The following is a 21,954-nucleotide window of genomic DNA, read 5'->3' as shown; positions in this document are numbered from 1 at the left end:
CAACCACATGGTGGCTCACAACCATCCTTAAGGAGATCTGACTCCCTCTTCTGGGGTGTCTGAGGACAGCTACAGCGTGCTTACATATAATAAATAAATAAATTAAAAAAAAAAAACTGACCTGTGTCATTTCAATGGGCAAAGCAACAAGAAAATTATTCACATTTAGACTTCTTGAACTAAGACAGCTCAACATTATGATTTCAATTCCAATTTCAGTATTGACTCTCATCCCTTTAGATTCAAAGTCTTTGAATGTTCAATTTTTAGCAATTTTAAAACATCATCCTATTTGCACCACTTAAAACACACACACACACACACACACACACACACACACACACCATCTCAAATAGTTCTGCAGGCTGATTCAGGCACGGCAGGGATGGCTTAATAAACAAGGGCAAGAGCTGCGACAAGCAGCACAGGTCTTGGCGGCGTTTGTTTGTTTGTTTGTTTGTTTTTAATTCCATCAAACCGACTCAAATGTGTCTGGTTCTAAATGCACTTCGGCGAGGGAAGGGTGACTGAACAATCAGTTATGATCGAACGCCAGCGGGGAAAATCCACAGGCTGTTTGCCGAGACTAGAGCTCTGCTGCTCTGCCTCGTGCGCACCGGCACGGCACATCAGCCTCCCCTGAGGTGATTTTGTGCTGCAGTCCCTTCCTTCGCCCAGGCCCCGCAGCCCTCGGGGGCGTTTGCGAAGCTACCGGTGCGAGCTAGTGTCGGCGGTGCTCAGCCCCACCGCCCTCAGCCCTCGCCTGCCCAGTACCTCGTCCTGGCCGCGGCCCCCGCCGCATTGGTGGCAGCTCAGCAGCTCGGAGACAGCCAGCGAGGCTGCGTACGCCTCGTTCGCCGCGGCGGCCAGGCGCATGTCGGGGGCACGGCTGCGGCCGCGGTCCGTCGCTGCAGCGCTTCAGTCAGCACCCGGCGGGGGCGGGGCCGGCGACTCCGACAAACAAGACGCGAGGCCCCGCCCCGCGCCCGTCACTCCACTGCCGGGCGGGCGCGCCCGCCAATGCCGGCCCGCGGAGACTCGTAGCCCCACCCCTTGGCGCTGGGGTTGGGGAGCGTGCGGACCAGGCCGGCGAAAACAAGCTCGAAGGCCAAGCGCCCAGCGTGAAGCTGACACTCAGTTTGGGAACAGGCTCGCTGGGTGGAACCCTGGCTGGAAGATGCAATGTGCATCCCAGGACTCAGGGAAAGGCAACCTAGTTTCCCTTCTCCTGGGCTAGGGCCGGGCATTTACCCATAGGCAGTCAGCAATGTCACCTAGCCGGGCCCTGGCAATACCACGGGAAATCCTTACACTGTACAAACTACCGAACCTTTTTTCTTTTTGATGCCCAAAGGAGGCAGAGTGGGCTGCAGAAGCAGGAGACTATGGCCTATATGCAATGTAAAATGTATTCTTGGCAAGCGATGTAGAAACTATAAATATTTTTCTTGGCAGCAGGACTCCCAATTGTCTTTCCTCAACAACTATATTCAATGGCATTACAACATCTAATATTCCCTCACAGATACCTGTGTTACAAATAAAACCCTCTGTGAAATCGAACAAGGAACTTGGAAAAAAATGGGTTTAAGACATAAATCATTGACATTTTTAGATCTAGAATTTAAATCTTGTGCCAATACTATTTCCTTCCTTTGGTAGCTTTATTGATTTCTTAAGAGAAGGAAAAAACCTTGTTAAATTAGATCTCTTTTTTTCTATGCTTGTGTTTTCAAAAGCTTACATGTTCAGGTTAAGAAAAGGAAAAAGTTGGAACACAGTCAAAGAAGGAAATAAATGGAGCTTAAATGACTAAACACTGACAAATACAACTAGGGCTTCAAGAGGAAAGAAGTCCCAGTCTCGGGAGGTGAGGTTACAGTGTGTCGAAGGGGCCGTTACACTTGCAGCTCTTGGATCTTCATATTTTGAAAGTCACAGGTTAAAAGTCGTTACTCTTTCTTTTTCTCCTGCAGGTAAGATCAATTGTTGCAACTTCTTATAGCCCTCCCCCCAAAATCTTTTCTTTCTTTTTTAAGTAAGAAAAGCAAGATGCTTAGTTAATAAAAGAGGAGGCCAGGCCTAAGCTCTCTTTTGCTGATAAGCCAAAAAAATAAATGGTACAATCAAATCTCTACTTAGCCATAAACAAACAATACAAATCCATTAAGCTACCGCTCTTGAATGAACTGGCAGTAAATAAGTAACTTAGAGAAATGAATTTAATTGACATGTGGGGTTGAAATTTATAAAAGCTAGTTTTAAAATGAGTAAAGCGATGAAAATTGATGACTCTGGAATTGTTGAGCAATAGTTTTATTTTCTGAAGTTATAGTTTTAGTTTATCTAGCAGGGTATGCCATGTTTATAAAATTATTAAAATTGTTCTCCGTTGCAAAAATAGTGCTTACCTTTCTATTTATAAGACACAAAGGAAAAAACATTAATTCAGCTAATTCCAAGATGGTTTAAATAATAAAGTGTCACATTAAAGTTGTATACTGCATGTATAGTGTCTAATATTTAGAGCTTGATAAGTATTTATTGAAAAAAAAAAACCAGTTCAGCTGAAAACAGCCATCTCCTGTAACCAGGCAAGACTTCCAGTCTGGGACTTGGACACCAACCCAGCCACAAAACTTTCATTTGTCCTGCCTATAAGATAATGCAAGGGCAAAGACAGAGTAGAAATTGAGGGAATGGCCAACCAATGACTGACCCATAGCTTGAGACCTGCGCCATGAGAGAGAGCTACCCCCTGGCACTATTATAATACAAGTGTGTGTGTGTGTGTGTGTGTATACACACACACACACACACACACACACACACAAATATGTCATATTTGCAGAAAGGAGCTAGTCTAGTTGCCATCTGAGAGGCTTTATCCAGTAACTGAGGGAAACAGAGACCTACACACAATCATGAGGTGGAGGAAGGACTGAAGGAACAAGAGGGGTCAAGGATACCACAAGAAAACCTACAGAATCAACTAGCCTGGGCCCACAGGGGCTCACAGAGACTAAACCACCAACCACGGAACATGACCTAGGCCCTCTGCACGTATGTAAACGTTGTGCACCTTAGTCTTCATGTGGAACTCCTCAAGCAGGAGCCGGGGCTGTCTCTGACTCTGTTGCCTGCCTTTGGATCCCTTTCCCCTAACTGGGCTGCCTTGTCTAGACTCAATAGAAGAAGATGTACCTAGTCTTAGTGCAATTTGATATGCCAAGGCTGGCTGGTCTCCACAGAAGGCCTCCCCTTTTCTGAGGAGAAAGGGAAGAAGGGTGGATGGGGGGTGGTGAAAGGGAAGGACTTGGAGGAGGGAGGGAAGTCTGCAATTGGGATGGAGAATAAATAAATAAATAAATAAATAAATAAATAAATAACAGTTCAGATATACCAAACAAAATTAGGAACAACAAAACAATTTTTTTTTGGATAGTTTCAATTATTTAATGCTGTCTTGCATGAAATGAAAAATAATTTAACTTATACTCTAATTCAATAGTTTACTGAGAACCTTCAAGCTATTAAATATCCAAGATTCCTTTATGGTCTCTATAAAGACTGACCTAAATACTTCCAGAGTACTAACTTCTGCTCTCTTGTATAGACAGTACTATGAATTAGTCACTTTACTGTCCATTAAAAAACATTAAGAAGCACTGCCCCACATGAATCTCCAGTGACCATGAATCCCAACAAATAAATGTACTAATTGTCCTGGAAATCCCATGTGGCTGTCACTTCTGGGGTCGTTTCTCCTCCAAATCATATAATAGAAAGTTTGTGTTTCCCTAAGAGATGTTCTTCTTGAGAAGGGCAGGAAGGATCTCCTGTTGGGCACCCTGAGCAGGCCATAAACACCAGAGGAAAGGACGCGCATCCTGAGCAGGGGCAGGCCTGGAAAGGGCTGTAATTTCCATATTTACTGAGAGTTATCAGTGCAGGCCAGGAGCTATTTTATAAAGTCTGCTATTTGAACGTTTCATTTCAACATTTTGTTCCTTTTAGGAAGAATCTGGCACCTGATCAAAGAGGTAATGGAATTTTCTTTTCCTCTAAAAATGTTTTGGCCAAATCACAAGTTGTGTCAAAGTGAGATTCATTTTCTCTGTATATGTCCTTAGCAGAGTGCCTACAACCTTTATCTCTTCAAAAAGAGCTGATACGTATGCAAAGTAGAGCAACAGCGAATGACCTGACACTGGCTCTGAACTGGGAATATTCAGAGTCCAGGCATGGAAATAAGCTTTCTGGAGGAAGAGCACCTTAGATGGAGCTGGGAGGATCAGCAGAGACTGTTGGTGAAAAAAAAGTCAGGGGCGATTTTGGGAGCAGGGAGGCAGCCCTTGGCAGAGGGCTGGGCACAGCAGTCTTTTAAGGGAAGTCAGATGAAGGAGATGTCTGGGTCTGGAGGGGGTGGGGAGGGAGGAGAGGACTGGGAGGCAAAGGGACTAAGGGTTAGGTACTGCATCCAACTTTCATTAGGGAATATGAGTTTCATTCTTAAGGCTACTGTGGAGTTATTGAAAGGTTTAAACAAAAGAGTAACATTCTATCTGCACTTAGCTGGGGTTTAGAAAAATATACTGAATGAGGCAAAATGGGGAGCAGAGAGATGTCAGGGAGGTGGCTAGGGCAACCCTGGCACAGTCAGAGGGTGGTGTGGAGAGCAAGGTGAAGGAAGAGCAGTGCCAGAGCCTTCCTCTGTCCATGACGGGTTTCTGACCAGGGAGGCAGTACGTGTCCCCGGAAGGAAGCACTGGGCTCTGGGTCTTGACATCTAGAAGATAGTTCTCAAGGGTCTCTACTGAACTCATTAGGTCTTTAAAATTTATAATCAATTCATATGATGGAACAGGCACAGTCTAGTAGAAAGAACAGTTATTAATCGAATTCAATAAATGACCGACAGTGGCCTCGCTTTCTCAAGTTGCTAACCAGAGTCACAGGACAGATCTGCGGCACATTCACTAGTATCAGACTTGTGTTCAATAGTTGGTTAAGAACATAGCAGTGTGTTCAGCCTTTAAACGAAGAGTGGGAGTGGGATCTGTCAGATTTATGTAGTTCAAAAATTCCCAGTTGTCAATTAAAATATTTCATGTAGAATAAGCTGGTTTATAAGGTTACTTCTGCTTACTAATTTTGTCAAAAAATATTCTCCTCCAACTTGTGTCTTCCTGTTTTTAAATATAGAGCTGCCCTGCTAACGAAGCACTGTTTTCTTTTCTTCCTCTGGCTTTGGGTACAGTGTCACCCTTTCACCGTGAACTCCGTTTTAATCATCCTTACTTGCTCGGTTCAAGCGGAATCTCCATAATTATATTACCTTAGAGTGGCAAGACTGAGGACTAGTCTTTGTTTTTCTCTGTTATTTAAGGTTTTTTCTTTTACAAATGTCAAATGTTTCAAATCCCTGCACAAAGGAGTTTAAAAATATGGGTTATTACCCATACTTGTAAATAAATAGTATTCTAAAAAGCCTTAATGGTTTTAAATTAAAAAGTCATTTTCATCCTTAAAAATTCAGTGTGTTACAATATATGTTCGGGTTTCCCAGGCTGATGATAAACAAAGAGAGCAGTAACTCATCAAGTTCTCTGTGTCAGACAGTAAGCATGTGTGTGCATAAAGCAGCTTCCATTACCCCTTTGTTCACATTTGTGAACCAGAGACTCAGTGAACCATGGCTGATTTGTTCCAGGTCATAAAAGTAAAATGCAATATGGAATTAGAACCCATGTCTTTCTGATTTACAAACAAACATTGCAAAACAGCAGTCATTCTATAAGGCTGTTTCTCCTCATGAGTGTAAAGTTAATATTTCGCTGCTGCAGCCGTTTAAGCTTTTGATTCGAGGGCAAGGAGAGAAATCAGATAGAAAGAAAACTTACTGCCTTGATTTGACTCAGGTGGGGCTCAGAAGGGGAGGGAGGGTGTGGGTGTGGAGTCTTTGTCTCAGAGCCTCTCTCTCCCTGTTACTCCTGGTTTTTCTTCTGTGACCTCATGCTCTCCAGATCATCAGGACTATCTTACTTTGCCCACCAGACCAACTAACTGCTCCTCACAGTACCTGCATTCCTCTCTGGTAAGAGAAAGGTCTTAGGGCCTAAGCTAACTCACAGTAATCACTGTGATGACAGTGCATTATCTAATTTGTCTCTTAGAGATGCACATCATTAAGCTCTGGGGGCTTGAGCTGCTGCCTCTCAGGTGCCTTTGTGGCACCCACAAAGCATGTAGGCTCTAAAGCGGTGTGTCAATTAAAGTATTGGCTCAGTATGGGCTTGACAACCAGTTCAATATTGTTTTGTTAAAGATTTGGAGACTTGGGGGTTGCTGTATGTCCTCAGAGGCAGGGCAGCTTAGCTTGTTCCAGGTTTAGCTGTTTTTAGCCTCTCCCTCCTCCTTGGGAAGCTACAGATACTCCCAGGCCGCTCTGATTTCTTTCTTGCACTGGCAAGACAAGGTCCCGAGCAGCATGTATAACTCACTTGTTAAGTCAGGCCGGCACATGCCAGTCAGACACTGCCTGTGCACAGACAATTGTCTGACAAGATGCGTGGAACATTGTGTAACCCAGCTTGGCTTTAACTATCCACAGGGCCAGTTAGGGTGAAGTGATAGGGAGGTGGTTCTGTTGAGTTGAAGTTAAATAGCATCATTCCGTCAGCAGACAGTCACTTCTCAGCATCATCAAGTTAAAAGGGGACAGATCAGACTGGAACTATTAGGGGGTCCAGGAGAGGTGAGTATAGGGACTGACAGTTGGGCTTTTACAACTCAATAAGTTACCAAAGGTTTGGAGGGGACATGCTGATACAAGTCAAAGGCAGCTCAAGACACTAAATACATGACATAAGCAAGTAGAAAAGATGTCTTAGACTATGAATATATAGAGATTGTGTAACTTAAAAAATAGCTTTTGGAGCTATTATTTCATTTATACCTTTATAGTTTTCATTTAAAAACTCACTCCAAAAGAAATTAAAAATGAAATCTGTATTTTAGTCTGTGCACCAGACACAATTAGAACTTAAAAATGTTAAGATACTGTATGCTAACTTTACAAAATGATGGGTTAAAAAACAATTCTAAACTTCAGCAGATGGGGGAGGGGAGAGGAAGGGAGGGGAGGGGAGAGAGCAGGACAGGCAAAGCCACAGGGTGAACTTCAAATGGGTCACCCTCAACTTTTTAACTTTCTCTAAGAACAAAACACAAGCCTAGCAACACATCAGCCAATCACAAAGCAGACAAACATGAAGACTTCAACTGCTCCAGATACCAATGGGGTGCAACCTTCAATTTTTTTCTTTTAAATTATATAGTGTCAGATGTCAGAGCAGAACACAACAACTTATAAAACAGGATACACTGTCCCAGGTTAAAAGTAACTGATAAAAATCTCTTCGTCAACTCTTGACAAAATATATGAATATCATACCAATCATTTATTTCTTTCATCTTTATATGACACACAGAATATACATTAAATAGGATATACACTAAAATTGCCATTAATGCATTTAAATAAAAATAAAGAATTTGTGGAAAACTTTCTTTCTTTGTATAGGTTGGAAATAAGAATTGGAATCTTTATAAGAAAAGATTCTTTCTTTTTAAATTCCCTAACAATTTCCAACATTCGTGGGAAATTGAATAGGGAAAGGCAGCAGTGCATCTCCAAGAGTATAACCATGGGTAGATCAGCCAGATGCAAACACGGCCGGCCTTCAAACTGAAGGCAGCCCGGGTCGGTCATTCCTCCTCAGCATGCCACCGCCTTGGCCTGAGGATTCTGGAGAGGTTTCCAGAGTGTTGCTGGCTGCTGTCACTGTCATGTACAGTCTTCTCAGACCTCAGCACTCCCTTACTCTGAAGGCTCACTTACAATACAGGCAGAAACAAAGGTTAAGTTCCTTTCACTTTGCTTTGTCTTGCTGAATTTAGAAAGCACTCTAAAGCAATTTCCAGTATTTCCTGTGAACATTTCCAAGGGCTACGTTTAATTTTCTCTTTAATTTATTTTGTATACATGTATGCACATGCATGTGCATGATGTCTGTTGTGGGCACATGTGCCTTGGTGTGGGTGTGAAGATCAGAGGCTAATTTTGTTCTCTGCCTGCTACCTGTCCCTGGGAGATGGATGGTAGTGCAATGTGGGTGGGGGAGGTGGAGGGGAGGTGGGGGGGTGGGGAGGTGAAAGGGATAGGGAGGTGGAGGGGTGGTGATTATGATGGAGTCAAACTAGGCTGAGCCATTCACTGGCCTGAGTCCCTTTTGGCACTCACTGTGAATCCTTTGCTGAGCCATGGCTGGTTGGAGAGCACGTGCCTGGCATGTCTGAAACCCTAAGCCCCTTCCTACCCCAACGCCCACCCTGACAATTGCTGGTTTTGGTTCCCTAGATGACAATGTTGTAATATTGTAAGTAGGCTGGCCTGACTTACTGTGATCACCCATTATCTTCTAAATTTGTCAGACATGTTAAAGCACAGGTTTGCTAGTAAAAGTGCAGACTGCAGTAAAACAAAACAAAACAAAAAGAATGCATGTGTTATTTTTCTTTGATACTGTATCAAAGGATGGGGAAAGCGTAACACCAGCTTTAGCTTTTATTTACAAGCTGACATATCTGTATGTCATCCTGTTCTCCTCAGTTGTCACAGAAAACCAGGACATGTTAAATTAATAAAAAAAGGTAGCTTTTCCATATCATTTGGAAAAGAGATGCTGTATGTGAGACTCAAGTTTCCTTTGGCTATTACCCTTACTAATTTACCTCATTTAACTGTCACTAGCAGTCTCAGCGATGCTGCTCCAGTCTGTAACACATGCAACCCTGTTAGGAAGTAGCCATTCCAGGATAGGTCTTTTCTTCCAGTTGATAGCTTTTGAGAATAAGGTAAACAGCTTTTCCTTTCTTCTCTTTCTTTTGTCCTTTATTTTCAGTGGTTTGGGGCTGGAACTCCATGGCTTTGGAGATGTCAGGCAAGTGCTCGTCCAGTGAGCCATGTTCCCAGCCTTTGGTCTCTTCGGAAAGGATCTCATTGGGCCATCCAGCAGGCCTCAAACTTGTGTCCCCCTTGCCTTAGCCTCGGTTTCTTAGGTATCAATCAGGATTACAGATGTTGAGCCACCAGACCTGCCATCAGGCTCTCCTCTTTTAATTCCTACAGTGATGTGCCCACGGGAAATAGCCTTGTTCCTTACAGGCCTGCCTGGGCTGAAGACTGCTCTAAGTAACAAAGGCAAAGAGGTGGAAGGAGCACAATTTCATGTTGTGCTGACACACTGACTGCTACTGTAGTGCTCATGTGTGCTGACACACTGACTGTTACTGTAGTGCTCGTGTGGTGCTGACACACTGACTGCTACTGTAATGCTCATGTGTGGTGCTGACACACTGACTGCTACTGTAGTGCTCATGTGGTGCTGACACACTGACTGCTACTGTAGTGCTCATGTGTGCTGACACACTGACTGCTACTGTAGTGCTCATGTGTGCTGACACACTGACTGCTACTGTAGTGCTCATGTGTGCTGACACACTGCTACTGTAGTGCTCGTGTGGTGCTGACACACTGACTGCTACTGTAGTGCTCATGTGTGCTGACACTGCTACTGTAGTGCTCACATTAGTAAGTACCAGCTTACACTCGACCACAACTCAAATGCATTCTAACATTTGACTTCAGAAGTAAACAGAAACTGGACTTCATGATTTCAGATTTGAAAATGTTAAGAAAACAACTAAAATATGTGCCAGGCACTGTTTGGCATCTTACATCTGTTTTAACTCAGTTAATGCCGACAGGAATACTTCTACAGAAGCTGTCTTCATTTCTAAACAGAGAACCAGAAGTGGCAAGATTAATAAAAGTACTTTGGCCAAATCCACAGAGCCAGTGTGAGGCCTGACTGAAGGGAAGAACAGCTGAGTCGTGAGGCCTGCCTGTACTACTCTGTTCTGTTGCTTCTGTCCCCGGTCCAGTGAGTGTGTCCTTCAGGAGAGATGAGGAGCACCTTTTCCTATTCTGTTTTTTTTTTTGTTTTTTTTTGTTTTTGTTTTTGTTTTTGTTTTTCGAGACAGGGTTTCTCTGTGTAGCCCTGGCTGTCCTGGAACTCACTCTGTAGGCCAGGCTGGCCTCGAACTGAGAAATCCGCCTGCCTCTGCCTCCCGAGTGCTGGGATTAAAGGCGTGCGCCACCCCGCCCGGCGTACCTTTTGCTATTCTTGAAGTGGGACCTTCCCTGCAATCTCTGTCTGACAGACGATGCCTTGTTGTTTAATTACATTTTATTGCCTCTTTTGTATGTATGTGCACATAAAAATTAAAACACAAAACATAACAAAAATCAAAGCAATGATTTGGTTTTGTGTGATCTGGCTCTAGCCTTCACACTAGTCAGAAATGAATAAAGAATCTTTCTGGTTTTGTTTTCTTTTTTGTTTGTTTGTTTTGTTAAAGATCTATTTATTTATTCTGTATACATTGTTCTGCCTGCATGCATGCCCGAAGGCCAGAAGAGGGCACCAGAACTCATTATAGATGGTTGTGAGCCACCATATGGTTGCTGGGAATTGAACTCAGGACCTCTGGAAGAACAGCCAGTGCTCTTAATATTTGAGTGATCTTTCCAGCCCCCTGGCTTTATTTTCTTAAGATAGGGTCTCACTATGTAATCCTGGTTGGCCTTGAACTCACTATGTAGACCAGGCCTGAGTGATGGGATTAAAAGTACCCAGAAAGAAAGGAAGATCTTAAAGTTCACAAGAGAAAAAGGCATTCCACCTACAAAGGAAAAACCAAAGCCAGAAAGTAATGCACTGCATATTCAAAGCCTGGAAAGATAATGAACATCTTCTGAGTTGGAGAATAAGAGACTAGCTTTTAAGAAACTAAAAGAGAAAAGACACATTTTATGGGATTAAAAAGTCTACCACCAGCAAATCCTCAAGTTTCAATTCAAGGAGAAGCAAATTGATCCCAGAAGAAAAATGTGAAAATTCGAAGGCACAATAAGAGAGAAAAGATTCTTTATACCCAAGACTTCCATTCCATGGATATGTCTTACCTATCTAGGAGTTGTATATTCCTTAATGATTCTAGAAAGCCTTTATTCTTGGCTTAGAGAGTATATCCCCCCCCCCCCACACACGCACACACGACTTGAGACGAAACACCTTTAACTGAGTTTAAACATTCCCTTTAAAAGTGTATGTTTGGCCTGGTGTGGTGGGGCATATCTTTGATCCTAGCACTCAGAAGGCAGTAGCAGGCACATCTCAGTGAGCATGAGACCAAGTTGACTTACATAGTGAATTCTAGACCAGCCATAGCTACAAACTGAGACCCTGTCTCAAAAACAGAACAGAACAAAACAAAAAGTGTACATTAGGACTCTGCTTTAAGAAACAAAATGAACTCTAAACATTAGTGTCTAAATCATTCACTTGATAATAGTCTAAACTTCTTAGTCACTACAGGCCCACTGTGAAACAGCTCTAACACATGAGGATGCTTTATTATGTCAGGTCTGCAACAGTGGAGGCACTGAATGTGGGGCTTGTGGGAGAGGAACCTTCTTACTGTTAGTGAGCGCTTCAAAGACCTATAACATCCACACATTATGCCATACCTTAGAAAGACTTCTCGAAGCCACTGAAGAGCAGGGGACACAGGTGACAACAGAGGAACCACAGTTTAATCCAGCAATTAGTCTCCAGATTTAAAACCCTTGACTCAAGCCAACTATGCTACCCTAATCCTTGCAAGGAGGAGTGGCTTTGCTGCAGTAAATCTGTTTCTTGAGTGTGTTAATTATTACTTAAGACGCTGTTAATTTTCAACTTTACCCCATATTTCCTCCCCCGAAATAGGGATTTCCTATTGTTTTCCTTATTGAGCAAGGAGAATATACAAGTTATTTGCCATATAAATTTGTATAGTCCTGGTTTGCTTTCCATTGTTGCGATAAACATCATGACATAAGCAACCTGTGGAGGAGTTTACTCAGCTTACATTTCCATGCCATGATCCATCCATCATCTTGACGTAGACACCACAGAGGAGCAAGGCTCACTGGCTAGCTCTCCACAACATACTGATACTCCTTTGCTTGCCATACCCCCTGCCCAAGAGGGCACCACCCCCTGTGGGCTGGGCCCTCCCACATCAGTCATCAATCAAGGAAATGCTTCACAGACTTGCCTACAGGCCAACTGAGATTCCCTCAAAAAATAACCTGAGTTTGTGTCAAGTTGACAAATGGATCAGCACAACGTCCAACTAACCTGTGCTTTGCTGAGCTGCCTTACGCCTATAGTGAGTTCTTAGAGGTAGTTAGTCTGGGAGAGAATGTGTATTCTTACTACTATTAGGGTAATAAAGGGCTGGAGATGCAGCTTATTGGTACAAAGTTTGTCTAAGGTGACCAACCCTCAAAATGTTAAGCACTTAGGTAAAAACACAACAGGCTTTAACAGGGCCACACCCTTTCCTAATACTCAAGTCTCTCATTACCTGTAATTTTCTAGTCTCCAGCCCTGCAGTAGCATGAGAGCCCAGCACTAAAGCCCTCAGGGACTGACAAGAAAGCCCTTGCTAAGGTCTTATCTCCCAAGGATCTGGCATGAGGAAAGATATGACAAGAGTAAGAAGAACAGATTCTAGGGAAATAGACAAATTCTGTAGGGTTATCAATGCCCACGAAGCCAAGAACAATGCTTCATGCCCAGAGCACTTAATCAGGAAGCACATCTGTAGCCGTCCTCTGCTCTCTATGCATGTGGGACACCCTGAGGGGTGAGACGGTCAGTCCACCAGCAGTCAAAGCCTCTGAACCCTTTCACATTTCAAGAGGCTCTCCCCTGAGAACTGGGACTACATGAGACAGAAGAAGACTAAATCTACGCAAGGCCTGGCTGTATGACAAGTGTGTCACAAAGGAAACAGTGACTCTCTAGATGCTAAGTCCTTGGAGGAACCATAACAACTCACAGTAGTGATCACAGTTCTAGGAACTATGGAACAAAAAGCAGATGCATAGAGTTTTATGATCCACAGATTAATTTCATAGGGTGCTCTGTACAATTTCTCACAACAGCTTTGTGAGACAGAGCTCACTATTCTCATATTACCCTTGAAGAATCATGTCGTACAACAGATCATGGCAGAGGTACAAGTCAAATGCAGCTTTGTTCTGATTTTGGAACCAGTGTTTTACCTTTCCAAGTTTAAAACGGAGCTACAGGGCCTGTTCCTAAGGAGTGTAGACCAGGAGATCTCCATGAGCGCAGAAGTAACTACAGGGAAACACTGGGCAGTGCGTAATGAAGGGCTGAAGGGCAGAGTGCAGAGGGGAAGCACAGAGGAGGGGATGCCAGGTGACCTTGAGAGGTAGGAAGGACATTGCTTGGCTCATATGGGTTTGCTGCAAACCAAGGTCACCAGTAGGGAACTTAGAAAACTGGCCAAAGAGATCAGCCATAGCAGGTGGCAATGAGGAAGCAGAGACTGCCCAAGGTGAGCTCACAGCAGGGACATTTGCACATATCTACCGACTAGCAGTGATACCAACTGTTCCCTCCCTTCAGCTTCATCTCTATATCATCAAACTTGCTTGTATATGTTATCTGTCTTTCCCTTCCTAGTCTTGTATATAGGCTCTTCCCTCATGACTGCCAGTCTTCTCCCTCAGATCCTGGTCACTGCTGAGTGTCTTGCAGACCCTGACCCTCCTCTTCTTCCTCCTCCTCCTCCTCCTCCTCCTCATAAACAAACAAACAAACAAACCTTTATCAATTGATTACCAATCAGATGAAAATTTATTTTCTAAAACGTTTTGTTTCTTTCTACTTTAATGTGGGAAGCGGGTGTGTCTGTGGCTGCAGACTTATGAGCCAAGACAGCACCCTGGTTCACTGCCAAGCCCCATGATTCCCTGCTTGATTACCAAAAACCTGATTATGTGCACCTGAGTGATTACACGCTGCCCGCCTGACATGTAGAGTCATACAGCATGATATTGAGTCACTGGCCTATCAACACCCACCCTGTCTGCGTGCATGGCTCGTGTACAGAGCGTGCTGAATGCTGATTGGATGATGAGTGATGAGAGATGAGTGCAGAGGGTAGAAGGGGATAAATTGGGCGATCCCAGAATAAAGAGGAGAAGCTGAGGAGAAGCTGAGAAGCAGAGAGGAAAAGAAGCTGAACTGCTGTAGAGAGCTGGGGTGAGCTGTAGAGAGAATAAAGGAAGCTGCAGTGGGAAGCTGTGGAAGCTGCTCAAACCCTGCCTTGGCGTAAGTGTCATCTTTGCCCCACTTCTGCAGGACAGAGGTCGGATGCATGCGGCATCTGGTGGCCCGTACGGGGAAAACTCTTGAAATTCAGAAATGAGCTCGTAAGTATAAGGTAATGCTTTTAAGGATCCCAAGGTAGGGACGAAGTTAAAAGGATCCCGGAGCAGGGACAAATTTTGAAGGATCCTGGAGCAGGGACAAATTAATAAAGTTCCTGGATTAGGGACAAGTTAAGCTCCTGGTTTAGGGACAAGTTAAGCTCCTGGCACAGGGACGAAGTTAAAAGTGAAGAGAGCAGGAGGAGATTGCTTTAAAAATGAAAATAAGAGAGATGTTGGTGCAGCTGCTAGCAATTTGGATTTTAGTTAAATTTTGCCTGGTGGTCAAAAGTGGAAAGTATGCTGCAGAGTTAGAAAAGTTTTCCTGTGGCCAGGCTGGGAATTTTAAGAGATTGTCCCAATCGCCCATGGCCAACTACTGCAGCTCCCGTGAGATGTCCAAAATTATGTCCACGGTGTTGTAAAGGCTCATGCAGCAGAAGCAGAAAAAGGCAAACGAGAAGACAGCAAAAAAGAAAAGAGGCTAAAGAACAAGAGAGTGAGGAGGGAAGTTCAGATGAATCATCTGACAGTGGAGATGAAGTGACTAGCATGATATCTATGTTGAGTTTCGGGCAAGGAAGGCCGCCTGAACCCTCAGCACTTCCCTTGCCCTCACCTCCTCCCTATAATGGGGAAAGAGGAAGTGAAGGAAAGGGCAGTCACCAAGCTTCAGCATGGTGAAATCTGCCTTGCGAAGTTGGTGCCTTCCCAGTGTTTCAAGATCAGCAAGGGCAGCGATATCTACCTGTTCCCTTCCCAATCTGCACAAGCTGTGGAATTACAGTCAGTAGATGCTAGCGTTTATCCCAGATTTACTCTCAGCTAAAAACTGGAATCTTATTAGTAAATCAGAGAGTGGATTTGCTCCAAGGACAGATAGATATTCTGGAGCAATTAGTCTTTGTGTCATGTGTAACCCATATGTCAGGAATTTGTGTAACCTCTGTGCAGTTTCAGAATTTTTCTCATGCAGCTAATTTGTCCCATGAAACAGGATGAAAAAATTACGGTCATCCATTGTTGCAGTGAATAACACCTGTGTGAAGATTGCCGCCGCTCAGCAGTGGTTGAAAATGATCCAGAGGACCTTCAGCTTTTTCAAGGATTGGGGAGAGATGGCCTTCTGGGGAATTTTGCTGTGTGCTGTATGTGTTGGTATGCTGTGGTGGATGATACGCATGCGCAGACAGGTGTAGGCCGATTCAAGCTGTGGCGGCTATAGAGTCAGGTAATTCACCCCATGTTTGGCTCCAAATAGTGGCTGAGGGCCATAAGCTGTGAAGTCACCAATGACGGGAATATTGAGGTGCCATGAGCCAGATGCACACCCCTTTTTTGGCTGCAAGGTGATTCAATGACGGGATTATTGCGGGACGCACCCCTGCATTAGCCTAAGACCCTTGCCCACCTAGGACCTAAAATGGGCCTAGTTACTGGGTGCTGGACGTGGATGCAAGCCTTATAGTCTAAAACAGGTGCTTTCACCAACCCTCTTTTCACAGCCACCCCCCAACATTTTAATTAAACAAAAAGGGGGAGATGTGGGAAGTGGGTGTGGCTGCGGCCTTGTGAGCCAAGACAGTACCCAGGTTCACTGCCAAGCCCCGTGATTCCCTGCTTGATTACCAAAAACCTGATTATGTGCACCTGAGTGATTACACGCTGCCCGCCTGACATGTAGCGTCATACAGCATGATATTGAGTCACTGGCCTATCAACACCCACCCTGTCTGCGTGCATGGCTCGTGTACAGAGCGTGCTGAATGCTGATTGGATGATGAGTGATGAGAGATGAGTGCAGAGGGTAGAAGGGGATAAATTGGGCGATCCCAGAATAAAGAGGAGAAGCTGAGGAGAAGCTGAGAAGCAGAGAGGAAAAGAAGCTGAACTGCTGTAGAGAGCTGGGGTGAGCTATAGAGAGAATAAAGAAAGCTGCAGTGGGAAGCTGTGGAAGCTGCTCAAAACCTGCCTTGGTGTAAGTGTCGTCTTTGCCCCACTTCTGCGGGATGGAGGTCAGGGGCGCACAGCACTTTAACACAAAGGTGACATTGCTCAAGGCAGCTTTGACAGAGACGCTTATAATAAAGTAAGGTTATTTTCACTGTGCCCACTCATTTGCAAGTAAATCTAGCTGTTTGTGTCATGCTATCCTTATACTGTTGTCTCCAGAGCTTACAGCAGCAAAATGAGGCAGAGGGTATCAGAACTTTAGGTGACATCTGGGCTCCAACCTTAGGGCATGATTTTACCTCATTGTGCCTTGGATGTCTTTTCTTTGTAAAACTGAGGTGGTGGACTTCCCAAGGTGGTCCTGAGAACACAGAGTGATAATCTGCTAAAGTCAAGTAACTCACTATTTGACAGACTTAGTATTTTGGCGCCTTCATACTGTCAGGTTTCCATCTACATGAGAAAAATAATAATTTATAATAAATTAAGAATAAGCATTTATTAATATTGCCTCTGATATTTCAGCTGTGTTTCCATACAGCACTAAGATGGCATGTAGATGAACTTTACTGTTAAGCATTTATAAAGAAACAGAAGCAGAGTAGAATGGCTCAGGAAATATTAGCATCAGAACTCAACAACACAGGTTCTGAGGATAAATTCAATCTCTCCTTCCTTAAATATCTGCACTCACAGAATGGGAATGACAATACAGTGAGAGTCACAGGATTATACAAACTATATAATGATTTTATCAGTGGTCAGTAAACATTACCTGTGCGAGTGTAGGTCTGTAAGCCCAGTATGGTACATTAGAGACAGGAAGACCCTAGGGCTCAGGATCCAGGCAGTCTAGCAAACTGTAAAGCTTCATGCTTAGTTGAGAGACTGTCTCAAAACGTAGGCTAAACAGCAATAGAGTTGATAGCTGATGTCTAACTATGACTTTCACAAGGGCACACAAAGTTAAGTGTGCCTGCATGCCCACATGCATACACATATCTAACATACACACGAGAGAGAGAGAGAGAGAGAGAGAGAGAGAGAGAGAGAGAGAGAGAGAGAGAGAGAGAGCAAGCATGCATGCCTGGTGTCTAAGGACCAGGATGTAAAGCTCTCATTTACTGCTCTAGCACTATGCTTGCCCACCTGCCGCTATGCACCGCACTAACCCGCACTAACCCTCTGAAACGTAAGACATTATCTATAGTTAAATGTCTTCTAAGAGTTGCCTTGCTCATGGTGTTTCTTCCCTACACTGACTTGTTTCCCTCCTACTGCAGACTTGCACACCCTGTTGTTATCCTTCAGCTTGGCTTATTTCCACAGTACCAGGGAGAGAAAGAGGCAAGCCAATTCACTTGATGATGGATCACTGTCACAGCATTCTTAACCTAGGTTTTCATACGCACTCTCAAGATCCCTATCTTTTTTCTGCTCTTTTTCTCATTTGGTGAGTGTCACTGTGTAGCCCAGGCTATCCCATACCTCTACTTTTTGACTACTGAGTTTCTAGGCTTGTGTCACATGCCTGGCTCCATTATGCACATCATGCTTATGATGGCTATTCCTGGTTGTCGACCTGTCTATATCTGGAATGAGCTACAATCAAGAAATGGAAGGCACACCTGTGAGACATTTTCTGCTTGGGTTGAAGTGGGTGATTCCACTTCTGGTCCAGACCTTTGAGGTAGGACGACATACCTCTGATCTGGATCTAAAAGTGGGAAGACACACCTTTAACCTGTGCCATATCTTCTGATGGAACCTATATAAGGGAATGGAATAATGAAGGTTTTGTTCTTTGCCTACTTGCTAGTACATCCATTCCTTCAATGGCATTGGAGCCTACTTCTTCAGATTCTGGCATATACTGAAGATTAGCTGAGACACCCAGCCTTGGGACTGAGTATGAGAGTCTTGGACTTTCCACTCCCAGCCAGCCATTGTTGAATTAGCTAGACTGCAGCCTATAAGTAATTCCAATAAATTCCATGTATGTGTGTGTGTGTGTGTGTGTGTGTGTGTGTGTATTCAATTCATTTACAATGTATTCACACTGAATACACACACACATACAACACACACACACACACACACACACACACACACTGTAAATTCCATTACTCTGGAGAACCCTGACTAATACAATTTTAAGATGTTCAACTCTTAAAAATGAATTGCCTCAAAAACAAGAATTTTTTCCTTCACTATTCATTCAATGTGCTTATGGTAAGAGTTCATTCATGTACCAGGAATAACTAGATGTTGCAGGCATGAGAAACCCTCTTGAGCTGTTGTTGGTGAAGGGAGCCCAAGAGACTCCCCTGGCGGTACAGATTGTTGCTGTTGCCTTTAGTTGCCTCCAAGTTGAAGGTAAGTCCCTATTACTAATGATACTCTATACTTTGGACACAGAATTTGGAGGAATAGAGTTGGATCTGACCCAAATCTTCCTTCCTGAGGACTAGTTTCCATAGCACCAGAAGGCAATATACAGGATGCCCAGGGAGGGAAGTAACCAGCAGCCCTCCTCAACTGTGCTGCCAAGGATCCGTAACAATGACCTGCATGGCAAGACACCCATCCCTACAGGTATAAGAGCACTTACATCTTAATGGCAGCCAATGACTGTCTGACTGGGCTGAAGGCCTGCTCAACAGGAAGGAAATGGGGTCTGGTGCTGTAAACTTAATTAACCATATGTGACTCTCAAGGTCATGGATCTTGGCGGAGAACATACTACTGCTACTTTCCCAAACCAGTAAAATTCCTAAGCACCTTCTAAATACTTATCCTTATACCACAGGCAAGTGTAACTCTCACCCCTCATCAAAACAGATGGAGACCATGACAGAAAGCAACAACTGGTCACAATGCAGAGGATAACTAACCAGGAGGTGCGCAGCCCCAACTGATACAACATAACCTCAGGCTCGGGAGCACTCAGGAAAACAGAGTCTAAGAGCCAGAGACCAGGAAGTCTGCAGCAAGACATTACAGGGAAGACACACACCCATAAAATCCTAATGCTACAGCTACATAAACAAGGACAGCACCAGCTGACATGCCAAAGTGCATGTGGCTCATCTCATACGCACCTCCCCCCATGAAGAGCTGTGGCAATTAAGGACTGCTGCAAGAGGGGTGATTAATCTTTCCCAAAGATGACATTCCTAAATGGTTATCCAGTAACAAATAGCCCTGAAACACACTCATAACTACACTAACAGGACTCTGCAGGTTGCATTTATATATTTGTACACATATATGTACAAAATAAAAAAGAGGCCATAAGTTTAAGAGGGAGTAGGGCAGGGCATAGCAGGAGAGGGAGGGAAAATGATATATTTTAATTAAATAAAAATAATTTAAAAAAATACCCTGACTTCAGAGCACCACAGCAGGCACTCCTTTAAATGCAAACTGAATTTTGTTCTCCACACACCCGTGCTTCCGCTACAGGACCACAGTGGGGGCTGCAATAAGAGAATGGGGGGATGGGGGCTGCAATAAGAGAATGGGGGGATGGGGGCTGCAATAAGAGAATGGGGGGATGGGGGCTGCAATAAGAGAATGGGGGATGGGGGCTGCAATAAGAGAATGGGGGAAGTGGGGGCTGCACCTATACAAACAATAAGGAAGAAACTGCTAGAATAGAATCTAAGCATCAGGATTTGGTACTAGCTCTGCAGTTTGGCAGCTTCATGCAGTTACAATCATTCTCTGTGCCTTTAGGTTGGCTTTACATTCTCCAGTGAGAAAATCTGTTCAGAGGGAGAAGTAACAGACGCGCTTTAATTTCAGACAGTAACCTTTGTGAGAAGGGAAAAGCCTCCATGTTCTCTGCAGTCTATGGTGAAGATGGCACAGCATCAGACACATGGCTCCACAGGATTTGGTGCAGGGGTTTGGTTTTTTGTTTCCTTAGGTTTAAGGAAAAGTGAATGCATTAAAGTCTACAGAATTGCTGGCTGTGACAAGTGTTCTTAGCACTCTGATGGTATGCATTTTCCCCTGACTCTCCACAAGCAGCCTCTCGTGCGATGGAAAGGCTGGGGTTGGGGAGGTACTGCCACTGTTCAATTGCATGGCGGTGGCTGCTGTTCCCTGTTGAGCTATTCCTCTCAGCTTTTCTGTCATATCATCTGTTCACTTACAGTTCTTTAACTTAATAAAAATGCTCTTAAGATAATTATTGTGAAATAACTGCAAATCCAGACAAGAGGCACACCGCCCATCCCTGCTGAGCCGTGGAGGCTGAGGTTTTCTTTGGCCTTGGTTCAGCACCTGAGTCAACAAACTTACTCTCCTTTGCCTTCTCCCACAGGCCCCTTGCCATAACATTCCCACAATGCACCTCCACTTGCATTCCTCATATAATACAAGGGTAGACAACATTCTGTCTTAGCCAAGGCCTTCTGCTGTGAAGAGACACCATGACCAAGGCAACTCTTATATAGGGAACATTTAATTGGGGCTGGCTTCAGAGGTTCAGTCCATTAGCATCACCATGATGGGAAGCATGGCAGTGTTCAGGCAAGCATGGTGCTGGAAAAGGAGCTGAGAGTTTTACATCTTGATCCACAGGGGGTCTGTGGGGGGGAGGGGGAAGACAGAGAGAGACAGAGACAAAGACAGACAGACTGACTGACTCTGGGCTTGGCTTGAACATTTGAAACCTCAAAGCCCACACTCAGTGACACATTCCCTCCAACAAAAGGCCACACTTTCTAATCCTTTCAAGCAGTGCCACTACCTGGTGACCAAGCACTGAAATCTTTAAGACAATGGGGGCCACTCAGACATTCTAAGCTGCAACCACCAATCACCATCTTTCTCTCCCCACGATGCTCTAAGTCCAGAAACACAGTTCACCTCATTTAGGAGAGATGTAACTTGCTTTACCTTGTCTTCTTTTAAAAGTAAAATTTTAGTTCAAATGTTGTCCATCCAGGTTCTAAAAAAACCCTCGTTACCCCTCCCTCCCTCCCGAGCCTTTCAAACTAGATTTATGGTACACAATAAGGTCTGCCTAGAGAGCATTATTAGGCCCTAGAAACTATAAATCTCTACCAATTTACATCTTTGCACAGCCACAGTTAAGGGAACCTTAACTCTCTGAAGTACTCCACGATGTTAAAAATCCTTTTGGATTAAACAATGCAATTACATTCTACATTCAGTTCATATCTAATGTAAATATCACAGAATTTCAGAGCTTAAATTTTTACTAAGGAAACTGAGTGAAACTAGGAGTTTGTAGAGTGTCTAAGCACTGGCCCCTTCATTCTGTCGATGAAAACCTTGGGAAGCAGGTTAATGCATAAATATTGGTATCTTCATCATACAGTATGGTTTTTTTTTTTTTTATAGATTTGGATGACCATATACAAAATTAGGACGAATGTCAGAATTGGCTAGTAATTGCTTTCTAAAACTATGACTTCTGAATTGCTGTTGTTTAAAAAATAATTGAAACACACATGCACACAAACACACATACACATACATTCACATGCACACACAAATAGAAATGTTTACATACACATGCCTAGACATACATAGACACATATATACAT

General features: G+C 43.9%; 1 protein-coding gene across 2 annotated transcripts in view; it reads right to left on the bottom strand.

Annotated features, from left to right (window-relative positions):
* Positions 1-21,954, bottom strand: part of Sesn1 (sestrin 1) — an 85,386-nt gene that overhangs the window by 21,891 nt on the left and 41,541 nt on the right. The window contains exon 1 of one of the 2 annotated variants that reach the window (XM_021204499.1): positions 775-931. The exons of the other annotated variant lie outside the window; for it this stretch is intronic. Within the exon in view, the coding sequence (XP_021060158.1) occupies positions 775-876 (102 nt within the window). The 5' untranslated portion in view covers positions 877-931. Of the gene's footprint in view, positions 1-774; positions 932-21,954 lie in introns of those variants that run through there. 2 annotated transcript variants of the gene reach the window in all.

Source organism: Mus pahari, chromosome 9 (genome assembly GCF_900095145.1).
Source record: "Mus pahari chromosome 9, PAHARI_EIJ_v1.1, whole genome shotgun sequence".
Classification (NCBI taxonomy): Eukaryota; Metazoa; Chordata; class Mammalia; order Rodentia; family Muridae; genus Mus; species Mus pahari.
Note: the sequence above shows the minus strand (reverse complement) of the source record. Positions and strands in the feature narration are given on the sequence as shown.